This window comes from Lontra canadensis, unplaced genomic scaffold (genome assembly GCF_010015895.1).
Source record: "Lontra canadensis isolate GAN:19392208 unplaced genomic scaffold, GSC_riverotter_1.0 scaffold102, whole genome shotgun sequence".
NCBI lineage: Eukaryota > Metazoa > Chordata > Mammalia > Carnivora > Mustelidae > Lontra > Lontra canadensis.
Genome location: NW_022631096.1, coordinates 6696343 through 6716968, shown reverse-complemented (window position 1 = coordinate 6716968; position 20626 = coordinate 6696343). Strand labels below are relative to the sequence as shown.

General features: G+C 40.9%; 1 protein-coding gene across 10 annotated transcripts in view; it reads right to left on the bottom strand.

Annotated features, from left to right (window-relative positions):
- Positions 1-20626, bottom strand: part of UNC5D (unc-5 netrin receptor D) — a 529170-nt gene that overhangs the window by 181906 nt on the left and 326638 nt on the right. For all 10 annotated transcript variants that reach the window (XM_032838130.1, XM_032838133.1, XM_032838131.1 and 7 more), the window contains exon 4: positions 6983-7086. In XM_032838130.1, the coding sequence (XP_032694021.1) occupies positions 6983-7086 (104 nt within the window). The remainder of the gene's footprint in view (positions 1-6982; positions 7087-20626) is intronic.

Sequence of the window (20626 nt, the reverse complement as noted above, 5' to 3'; positions counted from 1 at the left end):
ATAATAAATAAATATCAGAGATACTTCTATATTTGCCTACCTACAAATTGTAGCTTTAAGAACCCAATGAGTCAATATACGTGAAGATCTATGTAAATTTTAAAGTGATAGCTTAAATTTAAGAGCTTATTCTTGGGCACCTGCGTGGCTCAGTTGGTTAAGTGTCTGACTCTTGATTTTGGCTCAGGTCACAATCTCAGGGTTAGGAGACAGAGCCATACATCGGCTCTTTGCTGAGTGTGGAGCCCACTTAAGGTTCTCTCTCTTTGACGTCTTCTGACCCCCCCACCCCCCCCAAAAGATTTTATGTACCACACAGCCATTGTGTAAATATTCAACCATTAAGTCACAAACACCGGCCAGGTGCAATTGTGTTATCTGCTAAGGGAGGTGGGAAAGGACAGTGAAAAGTTTAATTTGCATTTCCTATCTTGAGGAGAATTACCTTGAGGAGATAAGACAAACAGTCATGAAAAGTTAAATACAGAGGAACTGGGCTGGGGAGAGAAAACAAAACCTTCAAAGCAATATGCTATAGAAGTCTTCAGAAGGAGGGAGAAGATGCTGCCTTTCCTTGAGCAGTCCACACCAATCAGATGAGGGTTCTCTGTGTAAGAGAGCTCATTGTCCCCTGGGATGGCCAAGGTAGGAGTCAGAAACTGCCTGGGTTAAGATGGATCCTCCAAGACCATGCATGCTATAGATGGATGTCGAAAGTCATGGGCATTCCAGGCAAGGAGAAATTGTGGAGACACAGAGATAGGACCATGAATAACAGAGCGTAGTGCTTGGTAAGAAAGAGATGGGGTGTGTGCAGCTAACTGAAGAGATGCAGAGAAAAAGAAAAACGAAGGCAAGACCAGCAACTAGGCAACCTTTGCAAACTCATTGTGGGTCCCTGCCCTTGGCTTTGAGAGATGCAATTCTATATTCCAGGGAAATACAGAACAAGAAGAAAAGACAAAAATAAATACAAATCAGGAACTTCAGATGTTTTCTCTCTTTTTCTTCCTCAGTGAAGAAACAGAGCCTCCCAGATAAGGATGTGGTAAAAGTCAGTACATTAATAAGATTTACTTAAGGACCAGTTTTAACCATGAGGGTATTTGGGCTGTAGACAGTCACTTCTTAAGTAACTTATATTAACTTCACTCTCCCATCTCTCCTACTACAGAAAAAAAAATTTTTTTTTTTGGCAGAAATGTTTTTAGAGAAGTAATTTATTGGCACTTAATTACTAGTATTTAACCAATTCAACATTCTCTTTTCTTAAGAGTCCATTAGGTTTCTATTACAATATTATACATTCTAATCAAATGTGGCTTTCTGCAAAGGTCCTCATTGTCAGTCTCCTCAAAGCCAAGTTTATCTGGACTATTAGACATTCTCTCTGCTTTGGCTGCACCAAATTAGATTAATTATTTATACCTGAGGTTCATTGCTTCAGAACTTGGGCACCTCACTTAACATTTCTCTAGTGAATTATTAAGAATCTTATTTTTAAAATAAAGTCCTCATTTCATAGTATGTTTGATTGAGGTTAAACACAATAGTCTAGTGATTCTTGTATTAAACAGTTCAATGTCATAAGATTCTCTCCTGGGTTTTATGCCAATGAACACATTTGAAACAAATGAACCTTTCATTAAGAACACCCTCACAGGGGATAAGGGCAAAGGGCTTCTGCTTCAAAAGCTGGCTGGCATGAGTCTGGGCAGAATTATTAAAATGAGTCATAGAGAGGATGTGGATTTCACTGTTTATACATCAGGAATAATTAGAGATAATTATTTTGCAGATAAAGAAAAAAGATACTAACATCCCATAACTTTTACAGATAATGATTATTTTATCGATAAAGAAAAAAGGTATTAATGTCCCATAACTTTAGCTTGTAGTGACTTGCTTTATTCCAAAGGTCACTTGGAGGTGTGGTTCAAAGGCATCCTTAAAGACATGTTAGACGCACTGTAATAGTCCGGTCTCTTGACTGCAAACAACAAACCTGTTCTAGTTTGTGTATGCAGGAAAGGACTTGATTAAAAAAATATAAGTAGTATCCAGAGCCTCCAGGGAGGCCAAAGAGCCAGGCCAAGGTGCCAAGCAGCCAGGAAAATGTTCAACCACACTGTAGGGAAAGGGAGAGTCCCTCGGCAAAGTCCTGACAGTCCAAAAAGCATGACACTGTTCACCTCTCCTCCCGATCTGTTCAAGAACACCAGACTCATGGGGGACTAACCGCAAAGAAGAGTAGACAATCCGCTTTTCTTTTTTGTCTTTTACCTTAAATAGGGGATCCAAAAATATTCCACAAATGTAAGAAAATGTCAAATGGCCCAAATGTACCAAGATGAATAGAGGTTCTCAAAATTCCTTTGATTTCCACCTGGGCATCTGGAAAGGAAAGGCTCTCCTGCCCCCCAGATCTCTGGCCCCGCCTCCCCTCCGAAACCCCCACCAATAATTTGGCTTCTTATACTCGTAGGACTCTGACACACTTTATGAAATAGAAAATACATTCTTCCGTTCCACTCCTGGAACCTCCCCTTGTTATACAAGCATTCCAACCTAATCATCAGTCAATGACAAAACTGATTTGGTGCCCAGCAGAAAGAAGGGAACCTTCTTCTTACCCACACTGCGCTAAGGCCCCTGACCTTCTTGAATTTTCTAATTCTAGCACCGTCCTGACTCCTTGGTGAGATAGAAACAAGAACGGTGCCTGGCATGCAACGGCTCAAGGCTAGATTCTACCAGTTGTTTAGCTTTGGGGCCTTAATTCTCAAAGACATTGAATTATTTTGAGTAGGCTGTTTACCTTGATGTGAGCAGAATTAGCCTTAGACACTAAGCCTTTATGGCAAGTTTTATTGTCCAAGGCAAATATAACCTGTTAAGATTTACAGGCTTTATTAACAGCAATAACCATTTTATAGCCAACATCAGTAAATCAGGGTTTATTGAGAACTCTACAATTTTAATCTGTGGAAAACCATTAAAATGTCGGATTTTCATTGGACATAATTTCTAACTTTTATGAAAGATAGATTTTCCATTTAATTGGGGAGTATAAAAAAGTGCAGTGTGGGATAATGAATTGTTTTGAAAAGAGCAAATTCGTTTTAGCTAAACAACAAGTGTCAAACACTAAAGTTGCTCTCTTTAGTTAGAACTGTCCCAAGGTTAAGGTTAAATGGAACCTCAAACAGGAGAGAGACAAATGTGCTCTAATACACCCAACTACAGGAGGAGCTCATGGCATTTAGAAAAACTTGAATTATCATCTGTTCACATTTCAGGTATTTTGCAAAGAGCGTGTGACCTATTATTTCATCTAAACCAGTGTGTAAATGCGTCTGGTGAGAATCTTCCAGTTCGTATGCTACTTTTGTAAAGTGTTTTACTACTAATGATACCATACATTAGGCTCTTCAAGGGGTAAGCGAGGTGAACAAACCTGCGTAGTCACCAGCTTCTGTTAATAACCATTTATTTCCTCCGTGTGATAGATTAAAAGAGAGGGAAGTGGAGAGCATGTCTTTGTCCTTGGATGAGCTTGAGAAGTAAGAATAGAGGACTCAGACAGGAAGCAGGGGTCATGGGCAGTGTGGGGTAAGAAGGATGATATTAGCAGCTCTCTGATTTCTCTTGGGGCTGAAAATATGTCAGATACCTTAAGAGTCTCAGTTTTAATCTGGGTCTTCAACCACAGTGGAGCCATAACATTTTCTCTGAGATCTCTACTATGTCTTTAGTACTAAGAACTGTTTTGCATATTCTCAGGTTTTTTTCCTTCTTTGTGTCCTAGCAATTCTACGAGGAAAAAATATGGTTCCTATTACTGGATGAGGAATCTGAGGTTCTCGGTGGCTAGTAAATTGCTAGAGGTCACAGCATTGGGAAGTGATAGTCAGAGCCTGACTTTTCGTGAAAATGAGATCTGTCATGGCCAATGCCAGACATAGGAAAAATGTAATGAGGATTTCTAGGATCTCTCCCTTCCCCTTTCATATGTCTCCTTTTCTTCTCCTCCATGGTCTTCTCCCTGTATCTCTGGACATCCAGTACTTTCCTATCTCCTAGGATACAGGAGATATCAAACCCAGGCTCCTTGCCCCCCTGAGCTCCCAAAACCCCCATTTTTTTCATTGCACTGTTCTTCGTTTCACCACAGAATTACCTATCTCAAACAAAAGAACATAATTTACACAAGGTTTAGGATTGGCATATTAGCTAGAAGAAATTTTAATCTGAAAAATCCATTTCTAAGGATTGAAAGTCCAGGACTATTGCAAACAGAAAGGTTACTGCTGGCTGAGGGGCTCTCAAGCTTCAAAAAGGCTTGAGGAAACTGGCTGAACCCACAGGCTCATGAAAAACCAACAAAAAATATTAGAGAGAAGAAAAAAAAAAAAATCTGAGCTTTAAGGTTAGATTGGCTTCCTGAGATCTGAGAGCCTGGATAAGTTCCTATAAAAAGGACATGAAAACCCCTATATTTTTCTGGCATCTCTTTGGCAAATCAAATGAAATAACACAGAGAAGGTACTGAACACAGTGCCCAGCACATGGGGATATTCTATATATGGTAGCTCTTCCTATGCTTCTCCAAACTACCTTCTGTGCTCGTACAAGGGAGTTAGTTGCCTAGGAAGTTCTACCTCACAGAGAGGAGGTACCTTTACAGGTCTTCAAAGTGCCAAGGAGGAGATCTCACATGTCACTGCAGGACAAGACCAGCTGATGCACGAGGGGTCCTGCCAGGATTCAGGGATGACCCTGCAGCCCCACAGCAGGTGGGCAGAAAGAGAACCACATGGTGGAAAGGGAAGAATGTCCCCACTCAAGGAAGATAAAAGGCAGTATTTTACAGTGACAATATTGACGTGAGTGATCAATTTCCAAGCAGAGTTCCCAGTCACTGCCATCCTGGAGAATCATGAACTATAGGTAGTCACCTGAGTGTGAGGTCAGAATGCAGAGTGGAGCGCCGCTGGAGATCTGAAGACCGTGTGACGGGCAGGGGCAGGCATCTCCACCCGGGAAGACCCACTTAGAAAGGTATGTGTGTTCTCTCTTTCCTTCCCTATCCTTGTCCTTCTCGCTCAGCTTTCTTCTCTCATTCCGCCCTCCCTTCAGCAAAAACACAGATGTTGGTGGTAATAACGACCGTGTAAGCTATTGCATGCTAAAAGGGCTGTAAATATTGGTGTGTGGATGTAGGTAGTATCCAACTCATAAATTCCTGGATAATCCAAGTGTATGGAACTGGGATGCTTTCTTGCATTATGATGATGCTATCAATGCTTGTCAGGGCCCCACAATAGCTCATTAACCCCCCATGTAGCTGAAACACTCTCCATATCCATCCTACAAGACAGAATGTACAAAACACAGCTTTCCTCTCACTCTCAGCCTGGATGCTCCTTGGAATGGCTCTCTGTTTCAAATCAGCCAGCCTGGCTCTGAAATTTATTCCTAATAACATACACGTGGTTAAAATAAAAGGGTCATATGATGTCAAAGGCAGAATGGGAAGTGCACTGACTTAAACAGCCCTCCCTCGACACCGCCCCCTGATTTCATGTCCACATGGACATCTGCAAATCGGGATTTTCAGGGGTGGGTTGAGCAGACTGCTGATGCCCAGGTCAGACTCCCAGGGACACTGGGGGGGTCCTAAAGGGGAGGAACACATTCACCTGTGCACTTAATGCCCTGTTGCCCCCCTCCCCACTCTGGAAGCCAGAGCACGCTCTGTAAGGAACAAGAAGGGAGCACAAGAAGATCAAAAATCTTTTTGTTTCACATTAAATAAAAATCTAAAAATAAGCATTTTCCTTTCTAATCATTTTCTATCATGCATGGAAGGTTCACTTCAATTTTCAAGTCCGTTTACTTCATTTCTGTGAACTACTTGAGCTTTGAATAGTGTCCACCCAGCATGCTTTCTGTCTAAACATGCAAGTGTGTGTGTGTTTTTCCGTTCCCCATTCTCTATTCTTTTGTCCTTCCAATTACAAAATCCCACAGCAATTTTAGTGAAAAATGTGAAGCAAAGGCTCCTTTTCTTCTTTTTCTTTCTTTTTTTTTAAATCTCTATTTCTCAATGAATAAACAAACCATGGCTTTAATGACAGTTTCCTAGCTTCCCACAACTGGACTATCTATTGCTCAACCCAGGCCTCCATTTAGAAAAATTATCATTTCTAGGAAGGGTTCCTCATCCTTCCTAGCTTGGTCCCTGCCCCCATTGCTGCCTTCACGATATTACTCCTCTATCAGGACATCTTTTAAGAGAGACTGAAAGACTTAGGAAGGCTTCCCTATGACCATAATATGTCATCACTGCCAATTATATAGTAGACATTCTAGAAAACATGATGACATGTTTTCTAGAAGGCATGGTAGACCTTCTAGAAAACACGCAGGGAGCAAAAAAGTCTGGATTCTAGACTCCCACTGTGAAGGAGACCTTTGGCTCCATCCGCCTTTTATATCTGCCATGACAGCACAGGGCCTACAGCCCAATAAATGTCCGAGGAACATTTGTTCCGTAAATAAAGACTTAAGTACAAACGTCGGTGAGACTTGGCAGTAGGGGCTGATCTCCTTTCCTGAGCACTTTTTCACATGGCTTTGCCTGTTAGAGTTCAGGGTGATCCAGGACCCAATGTGTGTATCACACCATCCAAGGTGACTGAGGACATAAAAGATGTCACCTGTGTCATCTGAGGTCACCAGAATCAAGAACACGGACTAAATCCTACTCAGGCTACCTTGCAAGAGCTTTCTGTCAACCACAGAGCAGACAAGAGACAATTTCTTCTTCCAACTAATTTCCTTCACCGTTTCTTCACCGCCTTTAGCAAATGGGTCTGGACAGCAAGAATGCCACACACAAGCTCTTCTGCTTCACTTAGGACCACACAGGACGTCACTCTCCCTTCTGGGACCAGTTCTGGTCCTGTGAGTCACTTACCTCAGCCGCAGGGACTCCCTCGGGCGGTCGGCAATGCAGCACTATCATGCCTTCAATGGGAACCTCCCTTCCCTGTGGATCTTGTTCAAAGTTTTTCCGTAAATCTGATGGGGGAGAAAAAAAAAGTATGAGGTCCGTGACAATTTGCTGTAGGGCCAGTATTATTCATATTTGTCCCAAATACAATAAAATAGTGAGCTTAACATCAAAAACTAGATATAGACAGAGAAGTCTGGGTTTCAGGAATTCCTGGAGAAGAAAATCGTTTTCCCAAATACTCACAAGCACATTGGAAATAAACCTTAACAGCACTTCCTAATGCTCTACACTGACGTGAAGGAGAAAAGATTTAGTGGAGAAGCACAACGAAAACAAACAAACAAAAAGCAACTCATCATTCCCCGAGTCTCTGCCACCGTAATCTGCTTAGCAGCTGATGAAACACTTGGCCTAATAAATTGCTATCCACAGCTATTATGCAGTGGAGATGCACGTGATTTTTTTTATTATTATTATTAACTGAAGAATGCCTTATTAATCTGTAACCTCTGCCTTTCTCTTAACCCTCTAGGGGGCTCCAGAAGATGGTAAGAGAGTGAGATTATCTATTAGTCTTTTATGCGTAACCAGGGAGAATGGGGCAACATCCAACCACAACAAAATCTATAACCCATCCAACCAAACATATAATTAAAAAATACAACGCCCTCCAGTCAAACAGCGATGCTGGGTATCCGTGTAGTGCCCTTCACGGAAGGCTCGAGGCACTTTGCAAACAAGCTGCACTATTAACCTTTTACACACAGAAGGGTGATACTCGAGAGGTTAATTGGCTTGCCAGTGGTCACAGAGAACATCAATGCCAGTGACGGGGAAACAGTCACTGAGCTTCCGGGCAGCCAGTCTCTGCCCGCTAACCAGCCAAACTTTCCCAGGAAAAAGGACACAGAGAGAGTTGAGAGAGGAAGCTCTTTGCTTTGCATGGCTTTCCACGTGAGCCTCTGCTTCAAGAACCAAAGTGGGAGTTGGCCTCTGCTTTTGCTCTGAGGTGTCACAACAACCCTTTGATAATTTTACACCTCAGGCTTAACTCTTGCTGTCACTCGAAATTGTGGGATGGTAGAGCTGGAGCGAAGACAGCTTTATGAGTCTTTCTCGATGTAAATGATTCCCCCTCCCTCCCAGACAATGTCTTTTTCTCCAATTGAGTATCTCAAATTACAGGCTGTGGATTTATTGATTTAATTTTCTTTAGTGCTTACAATAACATGAAATATGCTCCCTGTAAAGAGCAGAGCTCCAGAATCAGTTACATTTTTACAAATTGTATAAATACATTAAACTTGCTTTTAGCAAGTCAGAAACACTGGGTGAATATCAAACAGAGTAATCCATGTATCCACTTTCTTCGGAATTCTGCTCTTAATGTATTCCCTCCCAGAGGCAACTGATGTCTTTTGTCAGTAGTGCTATGCATTTAGAGATCTTCATGAGTATATATGAGGCAAAAGATCTGAACAGGGCTTGCATGGCAGGCAGGGGCTGGGATCCTTCTTCTCCCTTCTCTGCTGTCCCCCAAATCCTAAAGCTAACTTCATTCTATTCGAGATCCGTAAACTGCCATAGCCCTTAAGATTTGGAATTTCTGACTCCAAGGGGGATGAGGGCCACTTGACTTATGATAAAAGTGAGTGAGGAACTGTGGGTAAAGACCACAATGAAAAATCTCCCACTGCCTGGACCACTGGACCACCAAGTCTCCCCTGCTCTCCCAACAAGGAAGCTGTGAGCCCCAAATCCCTCCTCCACTGCGTTCCATTTATTCATCAGGACCGCATGGAAATCAGCCTAGAGTACAGTGTGAGTGTGACTCCAGCATGAGTTTTGCTAACACTCACTTTGCTGATAGAAAAGGTTGAGTTTTGGTGGTTATTTTTGTTTGGTTTCTTTGCCACTTTGTTTTCCTCGATTGCTTTGTTTTCTAAATGAAGCCTCACTTCGTGCTGTTACAGAATGGTTGCAGCTTTGACAACACCAAATAATGTGTATTCAACCAGATGAAGCACAGAAAACGGATGGTGGGCATTTCTATTCCATCTTCCACTCCCATTGCCTTTCTTTGATCAGAAGAAATGGGCAAGGTAGCAAAATGCATGGTTTAGGGTTAGCTCGGCACTCCACTATGTTAATATGGAGGCAGATGAAAAGAAAATAAGAGCGAAATCATTTTCCCTCCCCATTCCCAACTGCTCAACAAAAGAAATAAATATGTATATTAAAAAAGGAAACCCAGTATTGACCCTGGGATGTAGGCAAAGGTACTTGAAAAGAAATTTTGAGAAAGTTCTAACAGATCTCATCCAGCCAGGACCAAACTAAAGAAGGGACCTACCCAACCTTTTGCTCTTCCCCACCGACAACTGGAAATCACTGGAAGGGTTCCAACAAGAAGCATCTAACACTCTTCGGGTGGAGATACAAAGATTAAAGATTAATCAGCAACAGACTACGGGGTCAGGGTAAAAATGTGATGTCGTGTATCAGGATCCTAAGAGGCAGCCAACCACGAACACCATCACACCAAGGGAGAAAGCATGTATCAATGAGCCCTGGCCTATACCAGAGCCTGGTGGAGGGAGCTCTGGTATTTGTGATTCCCAAGAAGGGCAAACAGACCTGAAAAATTCCAGCTAGCTACTAAATGTATCAAAAACCATGGAAATTAACTCTTAGACACAGACGTACATGCTTCCAGCTCTATCTCTGATTCTCGCCACAGGTCGCCCAACCTAATTAAGTCTCTGAATTGGCAAAACCAAGTACTCTTATCATCTATGTTAGTTTCAAGGCTTGAAAAATTCAGATAGGAACCTATGCAACTTCCCACAATAGGGAAACCATCCCCCGCCATATAAAAAGAATTCTACAAATAAAGGAGGCAAACCATAGAACTAAGATTGAGTAGCTTCCTCTAAGACAAGAAACAAGAGGCATTTTTGGATAACTTCTAATTTAAGCTCTTTAAAGTCAAAAGGAAATAGCAACTGAGAATCTAGAGTAGGGAGTTATAAATAGGATAACATCTGAGATCAAGAAAACTGCCACTATGCAGGGGGAAGAAAAAAACAACATAAGTGCTGAGTTAGAAATATACATATCATAAAGACTGTAAACAGCATTCTGAATACTGCAGAAAATCAAACTAGGGAGGATCCAGGCAGGAAATTTAAAAAGGCAAAGGGGGACAAGGGGGCCAAAAGGAAGAGTTTGGGGTAATGGAGCTGCACAGCGCTGGGTATTGGTACTAGCACCTAAGGAACTTGGAAGAGGGATCCAAGTCAAGACCCTGACTTCGGAAGAAAGACTGCCCATCACCTTGGTGCTGACACTTCTGTGGGGTCAGACAAAGCTGGCTCTGGAAGTACTGGGGGGAAATGGTCAGCTGGAAACAAGAAGCAACTGCCACTTCCAGGTTCCAGGATGAAGAAATTCTCCCAGGAGCAGGGGGTGGTGGCTAGTGATACTGACCTAGGCAGAAAATTAACAAGCAGCAACCTTTCTCCCTCTTCCACTGTTCAGTCCCCTCTGGTACTTCCTGCTGGTGAAACGTTATAGGGAGCCAGGATCCAGCAAAGAAGTCCCCAGCCCCAGCTTTACAAACTGTAAAGCAGTGGTTTTAGAGGCAAGAGATAAAAGCTCTGTAACCAACAAAATCCAGTTTAAGAAACTTCCTCTAGCAGAGCTTTTGTAACTGCTTACCCCTATCTTCTTTCCTCACTAGATCATCAGTTCTCAGAAGGGGGGCTTTATTTCTGGGACAGTCACCCACAGGTTCCCAGTAACTACTAAACATCTGATACACAGCACGTCCTTAATAAATATATGTTGAATGAATGAGTGAAAGTGAAATGATAATAAATTTACCAGAAAATAAAATAAATAACATTGAGATAGAGAAATACAATATTAAATATAACAGGAATTTTAGAAGGAAACAACAAGCTGAAAGAAAATACATAATCTATTTAATAATGATAATAGTTCTTCTCTGAGCTGTAGAAAGAATTGAGTTTGCAAAAGAGCTCACTGGATACAAGGTAAAATAGTCTTAAAAAGAAAAAAAGAAAGATCCTAAATATGTCACAGTTGAAATTTTAAATTTTAACAAAATTGAGAAAAATATACACATAATAATTTTATAAGTATCTTAGGAGTAAATAAACAGATATAACTAATGATATCATGGACCTAAAGAATTCATATTGTTAAAATTTCTATACTATCCAAAACCATCAATAGATTCAACACAAACCATATAAAAACTCCAATGGCTTTTTTCACTGAAATAGGAAAAAAAAAAAAATCCTGAAGCTCACATGGAACCACAAAAGACCTTGAAAAGTCAAAGAAATATTGAAACAAAAAAGAACAAAGCTAGAGGCACCATACTTTGATTTCAAATTACATTACAAAGCTACAGTAATCAAAACAATATAGTATCAGCACAGAAACAGACCAACAGACACACAGATCAATGAAACAGAATCGAGAGCCCAGAAATAAAACCTCAAGTATACAGATAACTAATATTTAACAAGGAAGCCAATTATACTAAATGAGGAAAGGAACTCTCTTCAATTACAGGTGGTGGGAAAATTGGATAATGGCATATGAAAGAATTATACTGGACTCCTATCTTTTAACACTCACAAAAATTAACTCAAAACGGGTTATAGACTTGGGGTGCGTAGGTAGCTGTCAGTTAAGCACCTGTCTTCATCTCAGGTCATGATCTCAGGGTCCAGGGACTGAGCCACAAGACAGGCTTCCCTCTTAGCAGGAACTCTGCTTCTCCCTCTCCTGCTCCCCACCACTCATTCTTGAGCTCTCGCTCTCTCTCTCAAATAAATAAAATCCCCCCCAAAAAAAGAAGAAAAAGAAGAAGAAGAAGAAATGGATGAAAGACTTAAATGTATGATCTGAAACCATCAATGACTAGAAGAAAACCTAGGAGGAAAAAACTTCTTGACCTCAGGCCTTGACAACAACTTTTGGGGACAACAAAAACACAAGCAACAAAAGCAAAAACAACCACTCAGTACTGGATTAAATTTAAACGTTTTTGTGCAGCAAACTAAATGATCAACAAGGTAGAAAAGCAACTTACAGAATGGTAGAAAATATCTGCAAACCATATGCCTGATAAGGGGCTGATCTCCAAAATACACAAAGAATTCATTCGACTCAACAGCAAAATAAACAATCCATTTAAAAAGGGGGCAAAGGACTCAGATAAACATTTTTCCAAAGAAGACATACAAATGGCCAACAGGTGTGTGAAAAGATGCTCAACATCATTAATCATTAGATAAATGCAAATCAAATCCACGGTAAGATATCACCTCACTCCTGTTAGCATTGCTATCACCAAAAAGATAAGAGATAAAGGTTGACTAGAATTTGGAGAAAAAGGAACCCTTGCATACTGTTGGTGGGAATGTAAATTGGCACAGCCCCTGTGGAAAACAGTATGGACATTCCTCCAAAACTTAAACACAGAACTACCACAGGATGCAGCAATGTCATTCCTAGATGTGTATATCCAAAGGATATAAAAATCACTATCTCAAAAAGATGTTGACGCCCTATGCTCGTTGCAACATTATTGGCAAAAACATGGAAATGACCTAAGTGTACATCAGCAGATGAATGGACAGAGTTTGTGTGTATGTGTGTATTATATATATACTCATATATATATATATATATATATTTTTTTTTTTTTTTTCATTTAGCCTTAAGAGATCCTTTTAGCCTTAAGAAATCCTGCCATTTGTGACAACACAGATGGACCTTAAGGGCATTAGCCTAAGTGAAATAAGTCAAAAAAAGACAAATACTGTATGATTTGGAATACAAAAAAGCTGAACTCACAAACAAGGAATAGATGAATGGTTGCCAAGGGCTGGGGAGTGAGGGAAATGCAAAATGGAGGTTAAAGTGTTACAACTTCTAGTTACAAGATGAGTAAATTCTGGGGACCTGACATACAACATGGTGAATATAGTTCACAATGCTGTACCAGACACTTGAAAGTTACTGAGAGAGTACATTTTAAGTGTTCTTACTACAAAAAAAGGAAAAAAAAAAAAATGTAGCTATGTGAGGTGACGGATACATTAACTAACCTTATTGTGGTAATTATTCCACAATACAAACATGTATCAAATCATCACAAATCTTAAGTTATACAATGATATTTGTCAGATATAGCTCAATACAGCTACATAAATTTTTTTTAAAAAAGTAACTGACGGGGCGCCTGGGTGGCTCAGTGGGTTAAAGCCTCTGCCTTTGGCTCAGGGCATGATCCCAGGGTCCTGGGTTCAAGCCCCGGGTTGGGTTCCCTGCTCAGCAGGAAGCCTGCTTCTCCCTCTCCCACTCCCCCTTCTTGTGTTCCCTCTCTCACTGTGTCTCTCTCTGTAAAATGAATGAATAAAATCTTAAAAAAAAAAAAAAGTAACTGACAATGAAACAAAAATCAGGCTATGACTGAAACTTTTTCCTGTATTAGCATATACCAGAGTATAATTAATCATATCTGTGTTTTTTATTTTTGAGGACAAAAAGGCATGGGCACTAATTTTTTATTCCCAAACAAGTTATTATACATGAGCAAACAATTATATCGTCTCAGACACAACAGGGCCAAGAGAGATTGTAATCAGCCACATATCCTTCCTGGAAACATCACCTTCGTAGATGAGGCTCAAAGCAATGAATTAAATATTCGGAAGTTGTGGTTTCAAAAAACTTGGCAGTGGCCAAGAAAAACCACCTTAAAATGTTTACATCTAAAATTTTCTTAATATAGCAAGGTATATTCATGTAATTATCCCAAAACTCTGGAAAGAGAAAGGCGTAACACATCATAATCATGCATGATAATTAAGGATAAGGATTTAAATTCCTAGGTCATTTCTTTCAGAACTCCAGCAGGGAAGACTGAACACTTTAGTGGAAGAAGGTGGGAGTGGAGACTGAGTATCCATTTGAATTCTGGGTCTGTCACCTACTAGAACCTTGATTCCATAAATATCTTTAGCTCTCTCTGCCTTTGGCACCTCATCTGTAAAATGAAGACAATAATTTCCATTACATATAGTTTTTGTGAGCATTAAATGTTAATAAGTTCAACATCTTTTCAAGAGCAGGGTACATAATATGGGTTAGTCAAAGTCAGAGATATGACTAAATCCTATTATGAGGCCATGACGATGAAAAGGGGTTGGCTTTTTCATAAATCAGATATACATATTAATTATACAATTTAGAGCATTTTTCAAAGACACTCAAATGAAAAGTGTAAGTTAGTATATGGTAAAACCACAGCAGTAGTAAAATACCTACTGGGTCTTAAGATGGGGAAGACGCTTCGAACAAAATGAAAGGAAGAATGCTTGAGGAAATGATTGGCAGATAATTGTTTTGGCAGATACTGTTAAAATTAAATTGTTTCACTCTCAAAAATTACAAGCAGTGTTACAGGCAGAGGTTTGATAGCCTTAATACATAAAGGGCACTTTTGAAAGGAAGTGGGAAAGATAAATACCCTAAAATAAAATGGCAAAGTGATATTTCCACAAAATTTACAAAGAAGAGATATAAAGGGCTAATAAAGATAAATAAAGACCCAACAGAACTAATTATAAAGAAATGTCCATTTAAAAAGCACCAATGGGTCTCTTTACATTTCCAAACAGGCTTTCTTTTGTCCATTTCTTTAAGTACTAATCCCTAGAATTAGTGTGGAGGGGCGCCTGCGTGGCTCAGTCAGTTAAGCGCCTGCGTTTGGCTCAGGTCATGATCCTAGGCTTTGGGGATGGAGCCCTGGGGTTGGGTTGGCTCCTGCTTGGGGCTGCGCCGGGGGTGGGGGGGTTGGGGGGTGGGGGGGGGGTGTCTGCTTCTTCCTCTGCTCCTAGCCCTACTCCTGCTCGCTCTCTCTCTCTCTCTCTCTCTCTCTCTCTGTCAAAGAAATAAGTAAAAGAAAGGGAAGGGAAGGGAAGAGAAGAGCAAGAGAAAGTGTGGAAAACCAGATAGGCAATACTGCTGGAGGAAGTGAAAATAAGTCAACATGAAAAGCTAGCTATAAAATGTGTCAAAATCACTTTACAAGTTCATTTATATGTTCAATATCTTTTTTGTAAAGATTTTATTTATTTATTTATTTATTTATTTATTTATTTATTTATCAGAGCGAGCGAGAGAGCGAGCGAGAGCGTGCACAAGCAGGCAGAGTGGCAGGCAGAGGTGGAGAGAGAAGCAGGCTTCCTGCCGAGCAAGGAGCCTGACTCGGGACTCAATCCAAGGACCCTGGGATCATGACCTGAGCCGAAGGTAGTGGCTCAACCAACTGAGCCACCCAGGCATCCCTTATATGTTCAACTTCTAATGAATAAATAAATATGTAGCATATCCATACCATGGGATGTTATTTGGTAATAAGAAGAAATAAAATATTGAAGTACATATTGCAACACAGATTAATCTTGAAAATAATATGCTCGGTGAATGAAGCTGGACACCAAAGACCATATATTGTATGATTCCGTTTATATGAAATGTCCAGAATAGGCAAGTCCAGGGACTGAGAAAGACAAGTGATTGCCTAGCATTGCAGGCAGCTGGGGTGGGGTGTGGGGGCAATATCACAGTTAATGGGTACAGTTTTATTTTTTGGTGTGATGTAAGTTTCTGAAACAGACTCATGATGGTTGCACATCTGTGAGAACACACTAAAAACTATTAAAATGTAGACTTTAAATAGATGCACCGGTGGCAAGGTATTGGGGATTACATCCTAATAAAGTTATTATTTAAAAGGGCTCATTTACATAATTCAAGAACTCCTTTTCTAAGAAAAGGATAACAGAGCTACCTAAAAAATGTGGTATGGGAACATTGTTCAAATCATCAGTTATAATGCTGAACCTTTGTTAACATTTTAAATGTTCAATAATACAATACTGGCTAACATCTTCTGGTGCATTCATATAATGGAATACTATACAGATGTTAAAAAGCTCAAAGATTATTGTAAATTGCAACTAAATGTTTGAAAAGATTGCTACATGAGATAAAATAGCATGGAGTGAATGGTCTCTTTTATGTATTTTTTAATATGTGAGACCTGGCCTCCTCAAAATGTAATAATTATGTTTTTATAGAATGTATCTACTTCCAAATAAAAGTAAGTACATCTACATACAAACTGGCTTTGGTAGGCACTCCTCCTAATTTGCCTTCAGGTTTTCAGTGTATGTGCAATAGCATCCTTCATCCACTCATGCTGTGGACCATGGGCCAGACACTTTTGTATCAGGCAGGGAGGTGCTTTACTGAACTTGACACACACCAACTCAGCCCTCCCACAGAATATATGACGGCAGAGAGAAGAGACATGAAACAAGAAATTAAGATGTATACAAATGAATGAGGAGACAGATCTACCACAGTGGACCCTACATTAAACTAGTGATCCCAGGAAAGTTCCTTGAGAAAATTCTAGGTAAACAGAGGTAGAGCATCACCCAGCCTACATAATGCACACTGTCCCACTTTTACTGTTTCAATCAGGCATTTACTGGCTTTTTTTTTTTTTTTTTGCACATAGATGCTCTCGTTTCTTTTTTGCAAGTTTCTGCAAAATGCCTGCCTAGCTACCCCTCTTTCCATAAGTTATCACATCACATAAGGACACTCTTTTATTAGACTGGGTCTTCTATTCATATATATTGAGAGGGTGGAATATAAATAGATTTCCACTTTCTGATCTCACTTACAATCATGCTCACACAGCCTCTGGAAAGAAGAGAAATAATAATTTTCACGTTATTTTGTATAAGGGAACTGAACCAAACTGCATCCATACACAGCAAGATTGAAGGTTTTAAATTTTTAAAATAGAACTGGTGTGGGATTACTATATGTGTTATAGGAAAAGCCCTAAAGAGAAACAATTCAACATGTCAATGATCTGCTGCTGGATGAGTCTGGGTGTACCAATTCTCTTCTTCATTGGTTTCTGCATTTTCTAAAATTTCTGCAATGAACATGGATTATTTTTATAGCCGGAAAAAAATACTGTCCAAAAAAAGTCACTCTTTCCTAGGAGTTGTCAAGATTCTCTAAAGTAGATCAAAGTGAATCAGAAACCAGGGAAGAAGGACACTTTGTTTCATTTTATTGTAGCAAGTTTCACTCTTACCATGTTTATTAAAGGAAATAAGGAGGACTCTATTTTTTCAAACTTTTGTCAATTCTAAAATATTCTTTTTAAATTTGACTCATAGGAATCTGTGCACGAGGTCAAAATTTTTCATTTGTTGTGTTCACTGACTTGCCTCATACAGTAGCCACTCAATAAGTACTCGTTGAATGAATGAGTTTCCATTTCATCTCCTTCGAATGATTATGAACTTATATACAACTAGATCTCCAATAGTTATGATGACTAGAAAAAACAAAAACACGAAGAGATAAATATACTATAATAATGTTAAAGTAACACTCACTTCCCATGAGTGCGTGTGTGCACATGCGCACGTGCGCACATGTGCTAACAACGCTATCAGGATCGGCACTGACCAACATGGAGCATTTCCCTGTCTATTTCTGCTCCTTCTTCACCCCACCGCCCAGTCCCGCTCCACGGCAGAATGCCATCGAGGCGCAAAGTGGCTGGAAACAAGGACAGCAGAAGGGAAGAGGAGGGCAAGGTGATGAAGCCAGGTATTTGCCTAACCTATAAATCATCTCATCAGCGCCAGGATCATCCCGAGTCAGCAGCACCTGCCAATAAGCAGTCCATCTGGGGCGAGGCCACGGGAAGCAAAAGCCTCCCCTTCCTCACCCCATGCCCTACTTGGCCTTTTTCTCATTTTCCTTTCATGCTACTATGTTAGAAAAGTCATTGTAGCACAAGAAAATCAATAAAAATTCAATTCCGAATAATAGTTCTTTGCGGCTCAGCAACACCAGGGACTTATCGGCTCATTCAATGTTCTGGCAGTTAATGCAATGAAATAAAAATAATTTACTCATTCAAACCAAATCAGCCAGTGAAAAATCATAGTCATTTTTTTAATAGTCATAGTCATAGTCATTTGTTAAGATTGCAGGAGGATGGTACCATGTCCCATTAGCGTCCAACGACACTGGTATGCAAATCAGCTCTGAATCTTTCCCACCCATATTTTTTGGAAGGAACAACAAACCCCATTTGTCATACATAAAAGAAATTTGTAACTTAGCCAAATACAGATCATTTGTTGGGATAAAGGGGCTGCTTCAAATGCATAACAGATGGATGCCAGCAAAATGAAAGTCAAGGCCCAGTGCCCCCACTTGGTTCTGCCTCAGTCCTCCAGCCTTTCGGGGGTTACGGCCTAAGATGTCAGCTCCTAACTCCAGTTCCCTGAGGAAGCATATAAAAGGCCTCCTGTCAGGTCCACTCCTTCCTCTGTATGTGCTTTCCTTGCAGGCCTGGCTAAAGCTCTCTGCCTTGCTGAGATCTACGCATTCTTCACATTTCTTGACCACCGAACCACGTGATGCCAGACTGTTCCTATCTTTCATGTCGTCACTGTGGATCTTTTAGTTCTGATTTCACCGTGTGTCCTCAAAGGACAACTGGCCCCAAAGTGTAATTCCACATCTATGTCTGTCTTTCCTAAGATCTGTGACTATTGTAGGCTTGCCTCCTGCCGAGTAAATCCTGCAGCAATAGTGAAGGAGGGACACTTTTGGCCATAGTTGAAGTGCATGGGCTTCTCTGTACTCTCCCTAGCCCCACCCTGGTGCCAAGCCATGAGCGGGCTCTGTTTATGGGGACAAGAAGGCATTTGGCTGATAACAGGGGTCCTGTTGATCAGGGACTCCTCAAGGATGTTTTTCAGGGACACGGAATAACTCTGGGACTTTGCTAGATCCCTCGTGCTGAGCTATCCCTCTGCTGTTCAATGGCTGTTATCCATAAATCATTTTATAACCAGTCCTGTGGGTCACTACCCCTTGCACACTAAGTAGCCTAGTTTGTCAGGCACCAGTGGTGTTGCAAAAGCAGCATTCAGCAGTAGGGACACATTAAGGCGGGGAGAAACAGCTGCAGCTTTACAAACCACTCGGAGCTCTCTATCATGCTATTCCCAAGTCAATCCATTCCATTGCATTGGGCCTCTTTTGTCGACAAGGATGCAAAACTTGGGAGTCCATCAAAAATTGAGCATTTGTTGAAAATCAGAAGGACAAGAATCTTCCTTTTGAGTCTGGGACTGATTGGAAACCAAGAAAGACCAGGCTTGAAAGAGAAAGTGTCATAACAAGCAGGTCCTAAAGAGACTGTAACATGGCCAAGCAAGGGGATGAAGAGATCCAATGTGATTCTATGTGCTGGGTGACTGCATAGTCCTCTTAGCATAGAGGTGGCCTTGGTCACTTGTGCCCGCTCTCATCAAAGGTCTGCTTCTCTGTTGCTTACACTCACACATGTCTTCTTCTCTTATCTCAGGCCACCACAACCTACTTCTTTGTCACTGTCTGTCACTTTCTCTTGCCTTGGCCAATCATCGATTCTCTTTCAGGATCAAGTCATCCTCAGAAGAGCAAGAAGCTAGAAGTACATGATCACGTGAAGCCTTCTCAAGAGGATCTCTCGTACTGAATTTACTCCTATGCAGTCGACCTAGATATGCATTCTTGGTCCGATGGACGTGCTAGCGGGCCTCAGAGGGACACAGCATGGCCACCTAGGCTTATCAACACTGCCTCCCTTAACAAAGAGATATAGGCAAGACTCCATACAAGGGAACCATGCCTGTAGAAGGATTTCTGAGGTTTGCTTGGACTCCAAGGTCCATTAAAGGCACTTGCTGTGTATTGATTATATTGATTTGGCTCATAGAGGAGAGCTGAAGTTTGACCTAAATAGCAGATCTTCACAACCTTCAAGAGGGAAAAGTTATTAGGTGAAAATACAGAAATTCTTGGCTCCCTTATTTTTAAAGCATTCAATCAAATTAGAAAAAGCTAGTAACTTGCATATTGTATCTTTACATCGTGTTCCACTGAATGCTCTCGGGACAGCGCGCCCCTAACCTCCATGACTGTTCTTCCCTGCTGTGGTAATGGGGACACAGAATCTAAGATGCAGGGAGAAGGAGACACTGAACCAAAGTGCTTTTGATGGAGGGGGGAAAAAAAGCGCCATCCCAGGAATCATTGACTAGACTGGATGCCCAGCTCTGAAGGAGTATAAAGAAAGGTCACACTGCTCCTCTTCCTACTGTCAGGATTCCCTCACCCCAGTGTCCCTTAAGCCCCAGCCCCACTCCCAGCTGCACTAGAGTTCCTACAGCTCATCATCCTGATGAACACTCGGATGCAAAACAGACTCCTTCGTTGATGAGACAGAGTTTTAAGAGCAACAAAGACATGTTGAATCATTCCTGACTTTCCTGGCACCCTCACAGCCCTCCATAGAAGATTAGAAGGATGTAAACTGGCAATGAGGTTCAAAAGAGATGACCTAAAAATAACCTGAAGTTTTCCAGACCCACTGTCTCATTAGAATTCAGCACTAGTGCT